The following is an 18,074-nucleotide window of genomic DNA, read 5'->3' on the forward strand; positions in this document are numbered from 1 at the left end:
GCTCTATAATCTGTTTGTATCTTTAATTGATTTTTCTTGTGGCTAAAAGGAGATACACTCACTAAAAATTGAGACAGGCAGAAGAATGCATTTTGGGTTTGACCTCCTGGCTGGCTTGGGTATCACTTACCAGAACTGAAAATATGATGGGGTTTTGTCATTAATTCAGGGTGAGAGACTAGATTAATCCTTTAGGAACATTCTGTCTTTAGATGCAGAGAGTGACTGCCATACATGTATTTACAAGTCTGATGATATGATGTGATTCAGAGAAGGCAGAATTCTCCCTACTTCTACCCGAATTCTCCCTACTTCTACCCTATGTAGCCACAATCCCATTTCCAATATTTGCTTGCCCACCCTGCCATGCTGACTGATGCCAGCAAAAATTATGTTACATATTCATTTCTTTAACTTACAGATCTGTTTCCTATTTAAATATATATCCCCATTCTGAGATAGCACATTTGGAATTCATATCTGTATCCACCTTGGTGGGAATATAATAATATTTTTATTTGGTAATTTGCTAGACCAAGATTTAATAAAGTTGCAACAGGAAGGACTAGAGATGAATGAGGCTCAGAAAGCAGAGGTGACTTACAAAGAAAATAAGTGGCTGCTAGTCTTTGTTGTTTTCCAACACACCTTCTCCTCCCCTCCATTAGTATTCCATGTAGAGCAAGAAGACCTGAATGTCCTCCACAATCTATGTGCATGGATTTTAGCCCCAAATATTGCATCTTGAATAGAACTTGGGTTGCTTATTGCCAAACGTGTCTTCTTTGGGACCTTCCAGAATTCCCAACACAAAATAAATATCCTCTGATGGGATTTAACTTAATTTCTGGCTTGTTGTTTCTCAATACACACTTTTCTGATATTAGACATTTAGGTTAGTAGAATCCTGGATTTCTGACAGTAACAAAATGCCCTGAATCTCTGAATCTACTTTGTTCTTGAATAATTTGCAGCAACTATTGCAGATGTCTCTGTAACTGTCAATAGGTACCCTCAGAAGAAAGTGGGGTAGCAATTCTTTTCTGCATTCTAGAAGAAGAAATTTATCTTTCAAGTAATAAGTTGAGGGTAATATCTTGGATGGATAGATAGATAAACATATAGTTATAGATATAGATATACCATTATCTGGATTTAAGAGAAGGGATACAAAAGAGCAGTGATTGAGGATGTACTATATCTTAACTAAGCCTTACTGTAAACACATGAAATAGAGTTATTCTTATTGTACAGATCAAATAGCTGAAGCTCCGGTGAGTCAGTGGTCAGTATAGCTAATCATCTAATAACATGGAGTTTGACTCCATCTTTGCATGGTTCTAAAATCCATCCTCTTTCTAGTTCATCATATTGCACCAATCAAATAAGCATTACAAAGCTCCTTGTGGTTTTCTAACTTCATGAGCCTAACAACTTGCTTCTAACTTTGCTAGAGGCACAATTTCATTCCATGCATTCAACTTCAGATTTCTGCTATATGCTAAAAAGACATTTTACTTCATTTGCACAGAACATGACAAGTTCTTATCTTAAAGTTTCTTTCTTAAATATGTAGAGTACAAGATTCCATATGAAGTATAATCTCTTAAAAAACTGTTTTGAGTGTACATTGGGAGATGGGTGTTTTTCCAAGTCTGAAAAGGCGTACATTTTTTCAAGGCTCTTTAAATGTCTAATTCTCCATGGAAACTTTAGTGGAAAAGTAACCACAGCATCACAATAGAACAATTGTTAACTGTTATGAATGCCAATACTAAACTTAAAAAAAAATTTGAACACTTTGATACATTATGTGTTTTTCCTTGTGTTCTTTGCCACTTAGGGGGAACATCATCAAAACAGAAAGGCTTTCTAGGATGCATACGCTCCTTAAACTTGAATGGACAGAAACTGGACTTGGAGGAGAGGGCCAAGGTCACATCTGGAGTCCGGCCAGGATGCCCGGGCCATTGCAGCAGTTATGGCAGCATCTGCCACAATGGGGGCAAGTGTGTGGAGAAGCGCAGTGGATACTTTTGTGACTGCACCAATTCACCATATGAAGGACCTTTTTGCAAAAAAGGTAAAATAGGCATTTTTGTTTTCACATGTGCTATGTTATAGTATCTACAGCTTATGCCCAAGTCATATTATTCCATCACCTTAGAAAGTCCTCAAACAATCATTTAGTCTCCCTCAATTTCCCTCTGTTTAGAGACTGGATATCTTCTCAATATAATTACATTTATTCATTATCACTGACTGTGGGCACTGGCAGTGAAATTGTAACAAAGGGATAGTAAAATTACAAGCAGGCTCACCATAGCCAAGAGTCAGCTGAGCACTGGGAGAGGTGAACTCTCATTTCTGTTGGGTCACCTGGATCACAAAGGGTGCACCGACCTTCTCAGTTCTAATCCCTCAGTCCATAAATGTAATCAAAGCATCCTAGAGTCTAGCCCTGGTGGAACTTTAGAAGACCTTAAGCAAACTAATGCATTTTTACAATAGGGAGAGTGGAGATAAGTTAGTAAAGTCAATATCATGTATTTAGTAAAATCCCCCTATTCTATGGGTGACTTGAATGGGGTTTGAAGCTTTAAAAGCCTTCCCCAAAAACTCATACTTAGTCCATCAGGGTGCTGATTATGGAACAGAGGAGTCAAAACTCCTGCTCTGATGCCTTTCTACAACCCCTCCAAATCTTATTAATTGATTGCATTGACAAAAGCTAACCATGATGAATACACAAACCTTAGGCAAGGAATGACAGTCATGATACAAGTTATCCAGAGAGATTCAAGGTAAGAATACAAATTGTAACATCTTGTTTTTCATTGTAAATACTTAATATTTTTGAAATAGGAGAATGAAAGATTTGGTCTACTACATGCCTTTGCAGAATGTTTACATTTATTTTATTAATAAAAAGTTTGTTGAGTAAATACTAAAAACAGTCTTTCGAGAGCAGTGTTTAAAGAGATCCAAGATGGCAGTGGAGTAAGTGGAAGTTACACACATTTACTCCTGGGACAAATCTGGATTTACAACTAAAATATAGAACAGTCAACCTGAATAACCAACTTAAGACTAGCTGAACAGAAGTCTTATAACCAAGGATTGACCAAAGAAGCCACAACAAGCCTGGTAGGAAGGGTGGTGACAAAAAAAAAAAAAAAAAGAACTGGCCTCGCTCCCATGGGCAGGGCTGAGAATCCTAAAAAATGTCTTAGCTGATGAGGGTTACCCCTGAGGAACAAGGGATATCACCCTTATGTCAAGTTCCCCACCCCAGAACACCAGAGCCAGGAAGAGGCACACACATAACACCTGACTATGAAAATCAGTGGGGTTTCTGTCCACAAGGGAAGGAGGAGTCTGCTACAGATACATCCACCCTTTTAAAGCAATAGTGCACAAAATCTCCTTTGTAGTCACTGACCTTGTGCTTGAGGGTAAGGAGAGCAGAGGAGAGCAGAGTAGGGTGAGGAGACACTGGGACTTGCAGCTCCAGGGAGAGAGCTAAAGAGACAGCCCCCAGGGTCCCTGTACTTAGTTTCTCACCCATACAGAAGACATCATCTTTTATGGGTGGAGCACTTCCCTCCATATTGCATCAGAATGGGAAAATGGAATAACCCCACCAAGCAGACTCCCTGTCACTCTACCCTGAGGAGTTCACACACTGCAGATGAGTCAGCTGCCTGAGACCTGGATATAGAGGTCTGGGAAGACTCAGAGAGTGTAAGTGACTGAGTTGTGTGGCTCTGAGATGGGGAGCAATATTTTTTCTTGCACACCAAATTGCCACAGAGCCCTTCTTTCACAGAGCCAAATCTTGGTCTGCTTGGACCTGATAAACTCTGTTGGCCTCTGAGATGCTATCTCACTGCAAAGGTCTTTCAACACCCATCTGGTAGTAGCTAGTCTTGGTATACCATGGGACTTTAGCTGAGGGGCTTCAGACCCAGCACTAATAGTGAGTTTGAATCTGTGTCAGTCTGGTGAACAACACCCTCTTGCAACTCAAGTGCCACCAGAGGCTGATTCATTGACTAAGTCTAAGAGGCAGCCATCAGGTGGAGACTAGTGGAGGTGGATCTTGGGATGCCCTGGGCCTTTTGCAGACCTGACCCCAGGCTTGATGTTGGTAGAAGTTGGCCTCGGTGCACAGTTTGCACAGTATACCCAGTTCTATGCTCTATATTAATAATAGTCAAGCTATGGAAGCAAGCCAACTGTCCATCAATAGACGAATGGGTGAATAAGCTGTTGTACATACATGGTTCCTATCCAGAAAGTAACCAGCCATGTACTATGAAAAATAGAGACATTTATTGAAGAAAACACAAGATACAAGAAATATTGTACAGAGGACAATGATGCCTCAGCTGCCTTCAAAGTAGGCACCATGGGACCTCAAACAGCTCTCCCAATTGCCATCAGCTACCTGTCATATTTTCCTGAATCTCAGCTACAGTCTGAAATCTCTTTCCTTTCAAAGGTGATTATGACATGATAGTGTACATAGAAAGCCCTATAGACTCCACCAAAACATTACTTGGCCAAATAAATGAATTTGGCAAAACAGTGGGATACAAAGTCAATATTCAGAAATTGAAAGCAATTTTGTACACTAACAATGAAATATCAGAAGCAGAAACCAGGGGGGAAATCTCATTTGCTATAGCAACAAGAAAAATAAATGACCTAGGAATAAACCTAACCAAGGATGTAAAAAACCTGTACTCAGAAAACTATACAACACTGAAGAAAGAAATTAAGGAAGACGGAAATAAATGGAAGCATATACCATGTTCATGGATTGGAAAAAATTAACATCATCAAAATGTCCATTCTACCCAAAGCAATTTATAAATTCAATGCAATCTGTATCAAAATACCAACGACATATTTGACAAATATAGAACTAACATTTCAAAAATTTATATGGAGCCATAAATGACCCCAAATAGCCACAGGAATTTTGAGGAAAAAGAACAAAGTAGGAGAGATCACAATTTCTGATATGAAACTATATTACAAGGTGACTGTAATCAAAAGAATATGGTACTGGCATAAGAACACATAGATCAATAGAACAAAATAGAGAGCTCAGAAATAAATCCATGCCTCTATGGTCAATTAATATTTGACAAAGAGGGCAGAAACATAAAATGGAGTAACAATAGTGTCTTCAATGAATGGTGTAGGGAGATCTGGACAGCTACATGCAAAAAAAATGAAACTCAACCACCAACTTACACCATACACAAAAATAAACTCAAGGTTGGTGAATACTTAAATATAAGTCACAACACCATAAAAGTCTTAGGGGAAAACATAAGCAGGAAAATCTCAGATATTCCACGCAGCAATATTTTCACTGATATATCCCTTAGAACAAGGAACATAAAGGAAAGAATAAACAAATGGTATCTCATCAAAATGAAAAGCTTCTTCATGGCTAAAGAAAACATCAGCAGAATGAAAAGGGAACCAACCATATGGAAAATATATTTGCCAATGATACATTAGATAAGGGTTTTATCTCCAAAATATATAAAGAACTTACACCACTCCACTCCAGCAAAACAAATAATCCAATTAAAAAATGGGGAAAAGACCTGAACAGACACTTCTCCAAGGAGAACATATAGAAGGCCTAGAGACATATGTAGGATGCTCAATATCATAAGCCATCAGAGAGATGCAAATTAAAACTACAATGAGATACCATTTCACACCGGTCAGAATGGCCATCATAAACAAATCAACAAACAACAAGTCCTGGTGAGGTTGTGGAGAAAAGGGAACCCTAGTACACTGTTGGTGGGAATGCAGACTGGTGCATCCCCTGGGGAAAACAGTATGGAATTTCCTCAGAAAACTAAAAATGTGACTGCCTTTTGATCCCGCATTTCTACTGTTCTGATTATACCCTAAGAATACTGAATAACCATTTCAAAAGTACCTAGGATCCCAATGTTCATAGAAGCACAATTTACAATACCCAAGTACTGGAAGCAACCTAAGTGTCCATCAGTAAATGAGTGGATCAAAATCTATGGTCCATTTACACGATGGAATACTACACAGCGGAAAAAAAGAAGGAGCTTATATCCTTTGTGACAGCATGAATGGAAATGGAGAGCTTTATTCTAAGTGAAATAAGCCAGGCAATGGAAGATAAATACCATATGATCTCACCTGTAAGTGGAATATAATCAACAAAGCAAACGAGCAAACAAAATATAACCAGAGACATGAAAATAAAGAACAAACTGACAGTAATCAGAAAGGAGAAGTGAGGGTATATGGGGGAAAGAAGGGAAAGGCTCATCAAAGAATATGTATAAAGGACCCATGGACAAATACAAAGGGGAGTAGGATTGAGGGTAGGAGGTGGGGGTGGGTTGGACAAGGCAGAGTGTTGGGGGGTGGGGAATGGAGACAACTGTACTTGAACAACAATAAGACAAAACAGAAAAACAAAGCTGATTTTAGTTTTGGGAAAAGCAAGTAGTTTTAGGGCACCAGATCTGGGCTGCAGGGCACTAAGCCACTTGGGTGATTGGATGTTTCATCAAAAACCTCTGCATGAGACCTGATGCATGAGCAGGTACATTGTCATGATGAAACTGCCAATCACCAGTTGCCAATAGCTGTGGCCTTCTGAATCATCCAAATAGTTTCCATGGAGGAATGTTCAAGCGTAACACAAAATTTGATGAAGATTCATTGTTCTACTCACTCAGTCATTTTGAATGTGATGGTCACACCATACACATGCTCACTCAATGGCATCTACCACCCCCACTGACTAGTACATTGTTCACCCATGTGCATTCCAGTCCACTCTCCTTAGGTACCAGGTTACACTGATGTCTCACAAACCATTTGCATTATATTAACAATGGTTGGACCTTTTCCAGACAGACCTCATACACAATGGAATATTACTTGGCCATTAAAAAGAATGGAATCCTATCATTTGCAACATCATGGATGGACCTAGAGGGAATTATGCTATGTGAAATAAGTCAACCAGAGAAAGAAAGAAAGAAAAAAAAAAAACCCACATGATTTCTCCTACATGTGGAATCTAAGGAATAGAACAAGCAAAGCAGAAACAGATTCATATACAGAGAATAAATAGATGGTTGCCAGAGAACAGGGTTGTTGAGAGCCTAGGGAAAAATGGTAAGGGATTGAGAAATACAGATTGTAAGTTACCAAGCAGTCACTGGGATGAAAAGTATAGCATAGAAAACATAGTCAATAACATCGCAATACCTATGTATGATACACTTTGGATACTGAAAATATCAGATGTAACACTTGTTAAAATGAATGATTGGCTAACCACTATGCTGTACATCTGAAACTAATGCAAAATACTATTGTCACTTAATTTTTTAAATAAGAAAAATTTTTTAAATACAGCATTTAAATTATTAAAATAAAGTGCTTTAATCATCATTTTATTTATTTTTTCCTTTTTTTTTAATATTAATGTTTAAATAGAGTTGTCTCCACTTTCCCACAACCACTTTTTCCCTGCCCCATCCACCTGCACCTCCCACCCTCAATCTTATTCCCCTTTGGCTTTGTTCAAGGGTGCTTTATACATGTTCGTAGACAACCCTTTCCCTTCTTTCACCCATTATTTCCCTACACCCTCCCCTCTGGTTGCTGTCAGTTTGTTCTTAATTTCAATGTCTCTGGTTATATTTTGCTTGCTTGTTTGTTTTGTTAATTAGGTTCCACTTATAAGTGAGATCATATGGTATTTGTCTTTCACTGCCTGACTTACTTCATTTAGCATAATGCTCTCCAGTTCCATCCATGCTGTCGCAAAGGGTAGGGGCTCCTTCTTTCTTTCTGCTGTGTTGTATCCCATTGTGTAAATGTACCAGAGTTTTGTGATCCACTCATTCACTGGAATTATCCAATAATCACCATTTTAAACACAATTTATAGATAAACAATGATGACAGTTATAAAAAGGCTTATCAATTCATTAAAACACATTTCCCAAGCCTCTCTCCAAGCAATGCTTTATTCAATCCATTTTCCTGTTGGAAAGAAGTAACCAGTATTGTCTTCCAAGGATCCATAATCCACGCTCTTCATCCACTTGCACCAGCCTTCTCTCTAGTTAATATGAAATACTTGCTTAATATCACTAGAAAGCTTTGGGTCCTTGGAAGAATATAAATGGTATAAATGGTAGGACCAAAAAAGTGGTGGGTCCTGCAATTGAACTTGAAATAAAGCAAAGCCCATTTTCATGGACTGTTAATGCACGTAAGATGAGCAAAGTGCTACTGGGGTAGGTCTGTGAACAACTACCTTGAAAAATTCTAATGACACCAGTAGACTATCTCCACATAGTAGAAGAAGCAACTACAGAATAGACAGTACCAAGCACAGACACTAAAGCATACTGGCTTTGTTTTTTAAGATCTATGCCCAAGGCTTCTGTTTTGAAAAAAAAAAAAAAAAATAGTAGACCTCTGCATTTCTCCAGGGACACTGTTCAAATATCTCATAGATCATATTGTTCTGAATTTATGTAATTTTTCATTGGTTCCTTTCTCTGAAACAGCTTCTATGAATTATCTATTTTCCATGCCACTGTATCATTCAACTAAAGTTGTTGAAATATCCTGTGATCTCTCCCCACTTTTTATTTTGATCTACAAGCAAAATAGACAAATATGTGTTTAGCCTTTTCAGCTTGTTTCAATATTTCACTAATTTCAACTTCCTCTCTGCCATCTCATAAATCTAAGGAAATGATTCTCTTTATGTTGAGCATTTCCAAAATCTATAAGATGAACTTTTTTTTTTACCAAGTCTATTAACCATGCTAATTGCCTTTGGAAAATGTGGCTTAGAACTGAAATGAAGCCATTAGCTACAGGATGGTCCTGAATAAAGTTGCTTTCTATTGAGGTAGTCCCCTATGCTAACTTACCAAAGCACGTATATGAAGGTGCAGAAATACTGGAAATTCATGTGGTACAATTAGGGAGATTTATCCATTAGCTATTCCTGAGCTAGAACCATGGTTCATTGACCATGGTCCATTTCTGTTTCCTATTGCAGTGCAAAGAAATAATAATCATAAAATTAGCTTGCAATTATTGACTGAAGCACTTACCTTTTTATCCCCAATTTAGTAAGGAGGATGGTAATATCTACAATTAACATAAGAAAACATTGAAGGTCACAGAAGTTTAGTGACTTGCTAATACTGTCAGAGCCAGAGGTCAAGTTGGCATCTTTTTGGTTCCTTTTCTCCTATATGACTCTAATTTTATTCTGTACAAAATTGTGGTAATAGGACTCACATATGTAGGTTTTTTTTTGTTTTGTGTGTTTTTTAATTGAGATTTAATTGATATATCATGATATTCAAAGTTTTAAAATGTACAATTTATGGGGTTTTAGCAGATTCACAAAATTGTGTAACCATCACTACTATCTAATTTCAGACTATTTTCATCATTTCCCCCAAAGAAATCTTATACCTATTAGCAGCAATTCCCCACTCATATCTCTCTCAGTTCCTGGAAACTACCAATCTACTTTCTGTCTCCATGGTTGCTGTCAGTTTGTTCTTAATTTCAGTGTCTCTGGTTATATTTTGCTTGCTTGTTTGTTTTGTTAATTAGGTTCCACTTATAAGTGAGATCATACGGTATTTGTCTTTCACTGCCTGACTTACTTCAATAGGATCATATAATATATAGACATTTGGGATCTGGTTTCTCTCACTTATCATGTTTTCAATGTTAATCTATATTGCAGAAATTTTCAGTACTTACTCCATTTCATTTCCCAAAGTGTATCCCAATGTCTGGAGGCACCACATTTTGCTCATCCATTTATCAGTTGATGGTTTGGAATGTTCCTCTTTTGCGTGTATGTGTGTGTTATATGAAGAATGCTGCTAGTAACATTCCTGTACATGTTTTTGTATGAACTTTTGTTGTCTATTCCCATGCATATATGTACATAGAGGGGGTAAACATAAGTGCAATGTTTACATTTTTGAGGAAGTGTCAAACTATTTTTTAAAGTGGATGCTCCATTTTACATTCTCATCAGTAAAATAAGAGGATTCTGATTTGTCCATGTTCTCACCAATTGTTATTGTCAGTCTTTTTTGATAATAGACGTTCTATTGTGAACACATGAAATGGTATGTTATTGTGGTTTTGATTTGCATTTCCATAATGACTACTAATATTAAACATCTTTTTATGTATTTATTACTCATTTGTGTATCTTCTTTGGTGAAATATTCATTCAAATTTCTTGCCCATTTTTAAATTGGCTTTTTTTCTTTTTTTATGCAGTTATAGGAATTCTTTGTATATTCTGAATATTTCTTATTAGCTATATGATTTGGAAATGTTCTATTTTTTAATTTTTAATAGTATCTTTTAAGAACAAAAGTTTTTTTTATTTTGATGAAGTTTAATTTATCTTTCTTTCTTTCTTTTATTTTCTTTTGTGGCTTGTGCTTTGGGAGTTATATCTAAGTAATCATTGTCTAATCCAAGGACATGATGAATTATGGCTATAGTTTCTTCTAAGTGTTTTGTAGTTTTATCTATTACATTTAGTCTTTTATCTATTTTGAATTAATTTTTGTAAATGGTGTATACAAAAAATATTTGTATAAGGTAGAGAGGTTCAACTTTCTTGCTTTGCTTGTGGATGCCCAGTTGTTCCAACACCATTTTTGATGTGTGCTTGCCTTTAACCCACCTCCAGCCCCATTATTGTCTGAACAATCTGGGTATAACTGTCTTTATATTGTCATTTAATTTATTTTTAAATTAAAATTATTAGGTAGCATATTTGGAATCCTAATTGGTAACAAATTTATAAATCTAGAAAAATAAAAACTCAACCTACTCAAAGACAACAATAAAAAAGAAAATCTGATTTCCTTCTAACTCTTTTCTTTGCGTTCAATATAGCTAAGATGTCTGTCCATTACATTTTATATCCTGAATGTTTCATTTTGTCACATTCATTTTTTAAATTGTTGTTCCAGCACAATTTTCTCCACTTTTCCCCCAACACCCTTCCCTGCCCTACCCACCCCTACTTCCCACACTTAACCCTTAATCCTACCAACCTTTGGCTTTTTCAATGTGTCCTTTATACTTGTTCCTTGACAACCCTTCTTCTTCTTTCCCTCTTTATCCCCTTCTTTCCCTATACTCTGGGTACTGTCATTCTTATATAAATTTGTCAGTTTCAATGACTGCAAAATATTCCATCTGGTGAAATTTCTTCTGCTTATGTAACACATCCAACTAGCAGAGTATTTTAGCTTAGCAAAAGTGGGATTCTGACACCAGGTATTCTTATGTTCAGATTCTGTCTCATCTGCAATCTACAGCTGTGAAATTAGTTATATAACTCAACCTATGATTCCTGGTTTTCTCAGCTATAGATATAAAAAATGTGGAAAATTCAGGAATCTCTACAAAGGGTTGTGGTGAACATTCAATGAACACTTCAAAAAGCCAGTGGGATAATGCCTGATATACAAAGTCTCACTAAATGCTTACTCATATTTAGAATTTTAGGCTATCCCAATGTTTGCACATAGATAATGCTGTGATAAGTGCATTAATCAATTATTTCCTTAGTAATAGAATTTCAGTGAAAAATCATATGTATATTTAGGTACACTTTACTAATTGCAAAAAACCTATTTAAAAATTCTCTAATATTTACCTTCCTGACAATGTATACATTTTTACTTTTTATTACAGAAAAATTAAATTATACACTGTAGTAGAGAGAATTTTAGAACCCCATGCACCCATTATTTACCTTCGTTATCAACTCATGACCATTTTTATTTAATCTGTATGCTCACATCCATTTCTCTTATTATTTTGAAGCTAATTCCAGATATCATATCACTTTATCTAGAAATATTACAATATACATTGGTAAATGACAAAGAGTCATAGAAGCACATATCAACATGGCCATTATCATAAGAAAAATTTAATAATAAATTTAAATATTATGCCAATTGTTTTATTTCTCATTAGTTTGTTGGATGTGTTTAATTACAATCTAACTGATTTTTAGGTAACCACTAGCCTACTCATTACCTAGGATTGGTATTCATGTTTTTTCTAATTCTAAATTTAACTCTATTACTGTTATTAAAACTAGCTTATTTATCGACTCCTTACTATATGCCACAATTTTACATAATTGCTTCCAATCCTTCTACCCACCACAATACTGAATTCATTATTTATTCCTTATTTATACTTGAATAACCTGAGGTTAAGTGACATGTAGTGAGAAGTGTTGCCAGGTTTCAATTTCCAAGTCTGTCAGACTACCTGGCTAGCTCAGACACATATCCCTGTAGCACCTCCTTGCCTTCTAGCTACTTCTCTTTCCACATGTTAAGGCTTAATCAATGTTCAGGTTTTTGTTCAGGTCTTCTCAGGCTACTCTGGCCCATGATGACATCCAATTCTGGGAATTATTTTCTTTCATTCATGCATCATATACTAGGCTGCCTTCCATCAGTGTTATTTTTTAAAATGTGTATCCTGTCTTTTCAGAATGTAATCAGCATAGTTCTTTCACTAGGTAAGTGCTTAAGAGATGTGTTAATATTGGTATTGTGGTCCTAGAATACCATGATGGTCATTGATAAACACCTTCAAAGTTAAGATTTTTCTTCTATTTATCCCAATAGTTTTGGGTGTTCAGAAAAATCAATCAGAGATCTTAAATGTGATCAGAGAGCTTAAGATTATAGAATATAAGAAGCTGAGAGACTAAGAGAATCCAGGTGTTTTGCTGAATTTCCTTTATATTGAGACTGACAATACCCAAATTATAAAAATATTAGGAATAGAAGAGATGGGAGGAGAGAAATTTGGTGGATATTTCTAGGTAAAAAAACTTTTCATTTTAATTTCCCATCTCAAGTATAAAAAATGTGTACTACATGTGTCTATATTTAATATGTACATAACAGAATGATGTGAATTATATTTGAACATGTGTACAGACATCAAATAAAAACCATCTTTCTATCAACTAGCCAATAGTAACTCAAAATGCAGGTGAAATGTTCCCAAGGAAGTCAGTTTACTCAAGGAAAGTGTTTGAATCAAGATGATAACTAATCTGTATCCTCACTATCACAAATTTTGCTGCATAGCTTTGTAATCAGGAGTACTGATGTATCCTGCATGATAAATGTGAATCCTTTCCCTGAACCTTTAGTAAAAATAAGCTGGTATTTCCAATCTGCTAACAATATACAGACATATGAAACTTTAAGTTTTTGACATGGTTACAGGCTATTCTAGAGTTTTCACAAAAGTAGAAAAATTGCAGTAAAATTAGAAAGCAAAAGTCAGGTTTGATTATCTTTTAGGAGACATCAACTAAGTAACAGAATTTCATGGGGAAATAGGAATTTTCTACATATCAGTTGGAAAAGGAAATTAATGTTGCCAATATCAGTTCACATTTTATGACAGAGGTTTGCTGCCAGAACTAAGCTATGTTGTTCTAAGAATGAACCTTTACTGTTTAGAGACAACATTAATTAAAAGAAGAAAATATTTCAGCGTTTAGGTGGATATATAGCCAATAAACAGATTTTTTTTTACATGAAGAAAATAGAAAGGGTTTCTGTTTAAGCTATCTTCTAATATGGGAGTCAATGAGTTCAGACTGAGTGGGTAACTCTTTTAAGTGCTTTACACACATTACCTTATTTATCCACACAGCAACACTGTTGAGGTTGGTTTTATGTTTCCCATTTGCCAGATGAGAAAACGGTCTCCACAGGGTTCCCCTACTTGCCCGGAACTATACAGCTAGTATGAAATCAAGTGAGGCTTCAGCTCCAGTGCTGAAGCCAAATCCCATGCTAGTTCCACTAAACTAACAGTGGGTATGAGAACATTATGCAGGAAGGATCTTGGGTGGCATGTTCCTGCTAATTGAATGTCATCAGTGTCTGGATGCCTCCTTTCCTCATGGTGGTGGCAGAACTCTATGCAATGTGTTTGTGATATGGGAATGGTTTCTCATATGAGTCCTATTTGCCCAAAACTTCTCTCTTTTGGGGGATTGGACACCAATTCCTAGACATATAAAATTTTGAGTCTGGGAGTAGGAAATTTACGTCCCTCTTACTGTTTCTGAGCAGCCCCTCTCTTCTATTTCCATAGATCCTCACCCTTTACCCACCATAGAGCATTGCTGCTTCCTCCCAGTGTCCCACTCTCAGTAATTTAGGACCCACTTCAAATCCTTCAAATACACAAGAAAAACACAAACTAGAACTGAGAGCATCCCAGTTTTAACAGTAAGATGGCCCCAGTGCAATTTCTCTACACTATGTTGCAGGCAGGGACAATTTATCTTTGCTTCTTGAACAATGAGCCTGACATAGGGTAGTTGTTCTGCAAGTATATATTAAACTGGGCATAAATTTCACAATGCAAATCTTAGCTCTCTCTTTTAGCTATGCAATCTTTTTCAAAGTTCTTAACCTCTGGAAGCCTCGTGTCTCTTATTTGTATATGAGAATAATGACTTCTGCCATTTCAGAATTATTGTTGAAAGCATACCATATAATTAATGTAGTGTCTGATAGATACATAGGAACAACAAACAAGCTACTACTATATCTAGAGTAGTCAACTAAATACTTAAATATGTGTTTTCTCCTCTTATATTTTGCAGAGATTTCTGCTCTTTTTGAGGCTGGCACTTCGGTTACTTACGTGTTTCAAGAACCGTACCCAGTGATGAAGAATCTAAGCCGTTCGTCCTCAGCCATTTATGCAGAATCAGCTCCATCTAAGGAAAACATTGCACTTAGCTTTATGACAGCCCAGACACCCAGCCTCTTGCTTTATATCAATTCTTCTTCTCAAGACTCTGTGACTGTGCTGCTCTGCAAGAATGGTGAGTACTGATGGCTTGAAGCCTGATGGAGTGTTTTGCTGGGCTAGAGGGAATATGCATGCCCTCCAGAATATGCATAACTTCACCCTAAATTTGGTCCCACCTGAGCAGCCTATTTCCAGACCTCTAGGAAAACCCTTAATTAAAGTTACCTTTATGAGTTGCAATTGGTATCCAGGACAGTGTCAGTCCCTTGCTGAAGTCTCAGATGCACTGACTTTAATTCGCCTTGAGTGTGCGGCAGTGATCCTTTATTATTTATTCTGTGCTGGAACCCATTAAGTGTAAAATACATGATCGTGAGCATATCTGAAATACAGAAGGACACTGTCACATATACAATGTTATCTTTACTGCAGTCTCTTTTATTGAGGGCTGTTAAAGCAACAAGTATAAGTGTAGGGTGTATTAATAGAAGTTGATTGCCTAGATCTTGGAGAGAAATAATATATGTGAGTCATAACCTTGTAGGATATGGATCTGTGTTCTGAGAATCAAATTTTGAAAAGAATGTAATGAAATAGCCCTGACAAGTGTGGCTTAGTTGTTTGGCCATTGTCCTACAAAGTGAAAGGTCACCAATTCAATTACAGGTCAGGGCACATGCTTATGTTGCAGGTTTGGTCTCCAATTGGGGCAACCAATCGATGTTTCTCTCTCTCACATCAATGTTTCTCTATCTTTCTCTTACTTCCTCCTTTACTCTCTCTCTAAAATAAACAAATAAAATCATTTTTAAAGATTGTGAACAAAATGAAATATATGCAGATTAGAAGGATAAAAGAGTTAGAACCCACTTTATTCAAGGAATAGTGAAGGATACCAGTTTTGATAGCTACTAGGAAAAGTTAGGTTTTCTTGTCTCATGACTTAATTTTACACTGCCGTAATGAGGACTGTTGATATTCTCATGGCTTAGGAAACTATACGATCAGAATCCTAGGGGAAGAAAAATTATTAGGATAAGCAAAGAGGGCAAAAATATGAATATCCTTACAGTCTGGTCTCAAACAACAAGTATATGTCTTTTTTCTTCTTCCAATTTGCTGACATAGTGAGATGAGCCTGGCCTTTATAATCATCTAACACAGGGGTGGATTGTGCTAGGGCACTGAAGACAGGATCCTGAGATACATAGTATGCACTGTGCCCTCTCCAGACCTTAGGCAGAGACTCTAGCTATTTAACTGGCTCTACTTTTTCTCGTTTATTTTATTTTATTTTTGTCACTTCTTCATTTTATCTTGCTTTAACTATTGAAAGCATTGAAAATAAGAAATAATATGTGAGCCTAAGACAAGGATCAAAACTAGCAGGCCTCTGAGTTGAATCAGGCTTGAAGTACAATAATAATAACAATGTCCAAGAAGAAGTAACAGGATTCATTCATTCTTAGAACAGCATGATAGAAGGAAAAAAAAGAGAGAGAGGGAAAGATAGACTAGACTGATAACTGGTAATTCCAGGAATATTTATTCTTTAAGAGCTTTTAAGAGAGAAAGGGAACAGTATGGGCTTTAGACCTCTTATTCAAGAGCAGACCTTTATATGTTTTAGAACCATTTTATTTTTGGCTTCTTTTGCTTTATTTAATTTAATTTATTTTGTTTTATTTTCTATCACCTTTAATCCCCACCATACCCTCTTCCACCTCTACCCATCACCTTTCCACTCCTCAATTACCACAATGTTGTCTGTATCTGTGAGTTCCTTCTCTTTATTTTTTTCCCTTTTTAACTGAATTCCTCCATTCCACAACCCCCCCCAGAGCTCTCAGTCTGCTCTTAATCTATAAGTCTCCCTTTTTTTGCTTGTTAGTTTTGTTAAATTATTAGATTCCACATATGAGTGACATCATATGGTATTTTTATTTTCTGTCTGGTTTATTTCACTTACATAATGTCCTCCAGGTTCATCCATGGTGTTGCAATTGACAAAATTTTCTTTTTTTTACGGCTGAATTGTATTTCATAGTGTAAATGTCTCATCTTTTTTTATCCACTCATCTACTGATGGACAAATGGGGCTTCCAAATATTGGCGATTGTAAATGATGCTTAAATGAAAATAGGGGTGCTTACATTCTTTCTAATTAGTGTTTGGGTTCCTTCAGATATATTTCCAGAAGTGGGCTTGCTAGGTCAAAACGCAGAATCATTTTTAATTTTTTGAGGTATCTCCATACTGCTTTCTACAGTGACTGCACCAATCTGCATTCCCACCAACAGTGCAAAAGGGTTCCCCTTTATCCACATTCTCTGCAATACGTATTGTTTGTTGATCTATTGATGAAAGCCATTCTGGGCCAAAGGGCATTTCCATTTTTAGTTTTCTGAGGAAATTCCATACTGTTTTCCACAGTGGCCTCACCAGTATGCATTCCCACTAACAGTGCACTAGGGTTCCCTTTTCTCCGCATCCTCTCCAACATTTGTTTGTGGATTTGTTTATGTTGGCCACTCTGACTGGTGTGAGATGGTACCTCATTGTGGTTTTAATTTGCATCTCTCTGATGGCTAGTGATGCTGAGCATCTTTTCATATGTCTCTGGGCCCTCTGTATGTCTTCCTTGGTGAAGTGTCTGTTCAAGTCCCAATGTTCATAGCAGCACAATTTACAATATCCAAGTACTGGAAGCAACCTAAGTGCCCATCAGCAAACAAGTGGATCCAAAAACTATGGTATATTTACACAATGGAGTTTTATGCAGCAGAGAGAAAGAAGGAGCTTATACCCTTTGCAACAGCATGGATGGAACTGGAGAGCATTATGTTAAGTGAAACAAGCCAGACGGTGAGGGACAAATACCATATGATCTCACCTTTAACTGGAACATAATAAATAGAAGAAAAAAGGAAGCAAAATATAACCAGAGACATTGAAGTTAAGAACAATATAACAATGGACAGGGGGGAGTGGGGAGGGGACAGTGAGGAGAGGGGATTACAGGAACTACTATAAAGGACACATGGACAAAATCAAGGGGAAGGGTGGAGGTGGGGGAGGGAGGGGGGTCAGCCGGGGTGGGGTGGAGGGATGGGGAGAAAGGGCACACAACTGTAATTGAATAACAAT

At 36.7% G+C, this 18,074-nt stretch overlaps 1 protein-coding gene across 3 annotated transcripts in view; it reads left to right on the forward strand.

The window, feature by feature from the left end:
- Nucleotides 1-18,074, forward strand: part of CNTNAP5 (contactin associated protein family member 5) — a 981,662-nt gene that overhangs the window by 827,932 nt on the left and 135,656 nt on the right. For all 3 annotated transcript variants that reach the window (XM_045203156.2, XM_053918555.1, XM_053918556.1), the window contains 2 exons: nt 1,844-2,083; nt 14,776-15,000. In XM_045203156.2, coding sequence (XP_045059091.2) covers nt 1,844-2,083; nt 14,776-15,000 — 465 coding nt within the window. The remainder of the gene's footprint in view (nt 1-1,843; nt 2,084-14,775; nt 15,001-18,074) is intronic.

Source organism: Desmodus rotundus, chromosome 2, assembly GCF_022682495.2.
Source record: "Desmodus rotundus isolate HL8 chromosome 2, HLdesRot8A.1, whole genome shotgun sequence".
Classification (NCBI taxonomy): Eukaryota; Metazoa; Chordata; class Mammalia; order Chiroptera; family Phyllostomidae; genus Desmodus; species Desmodus rotundus.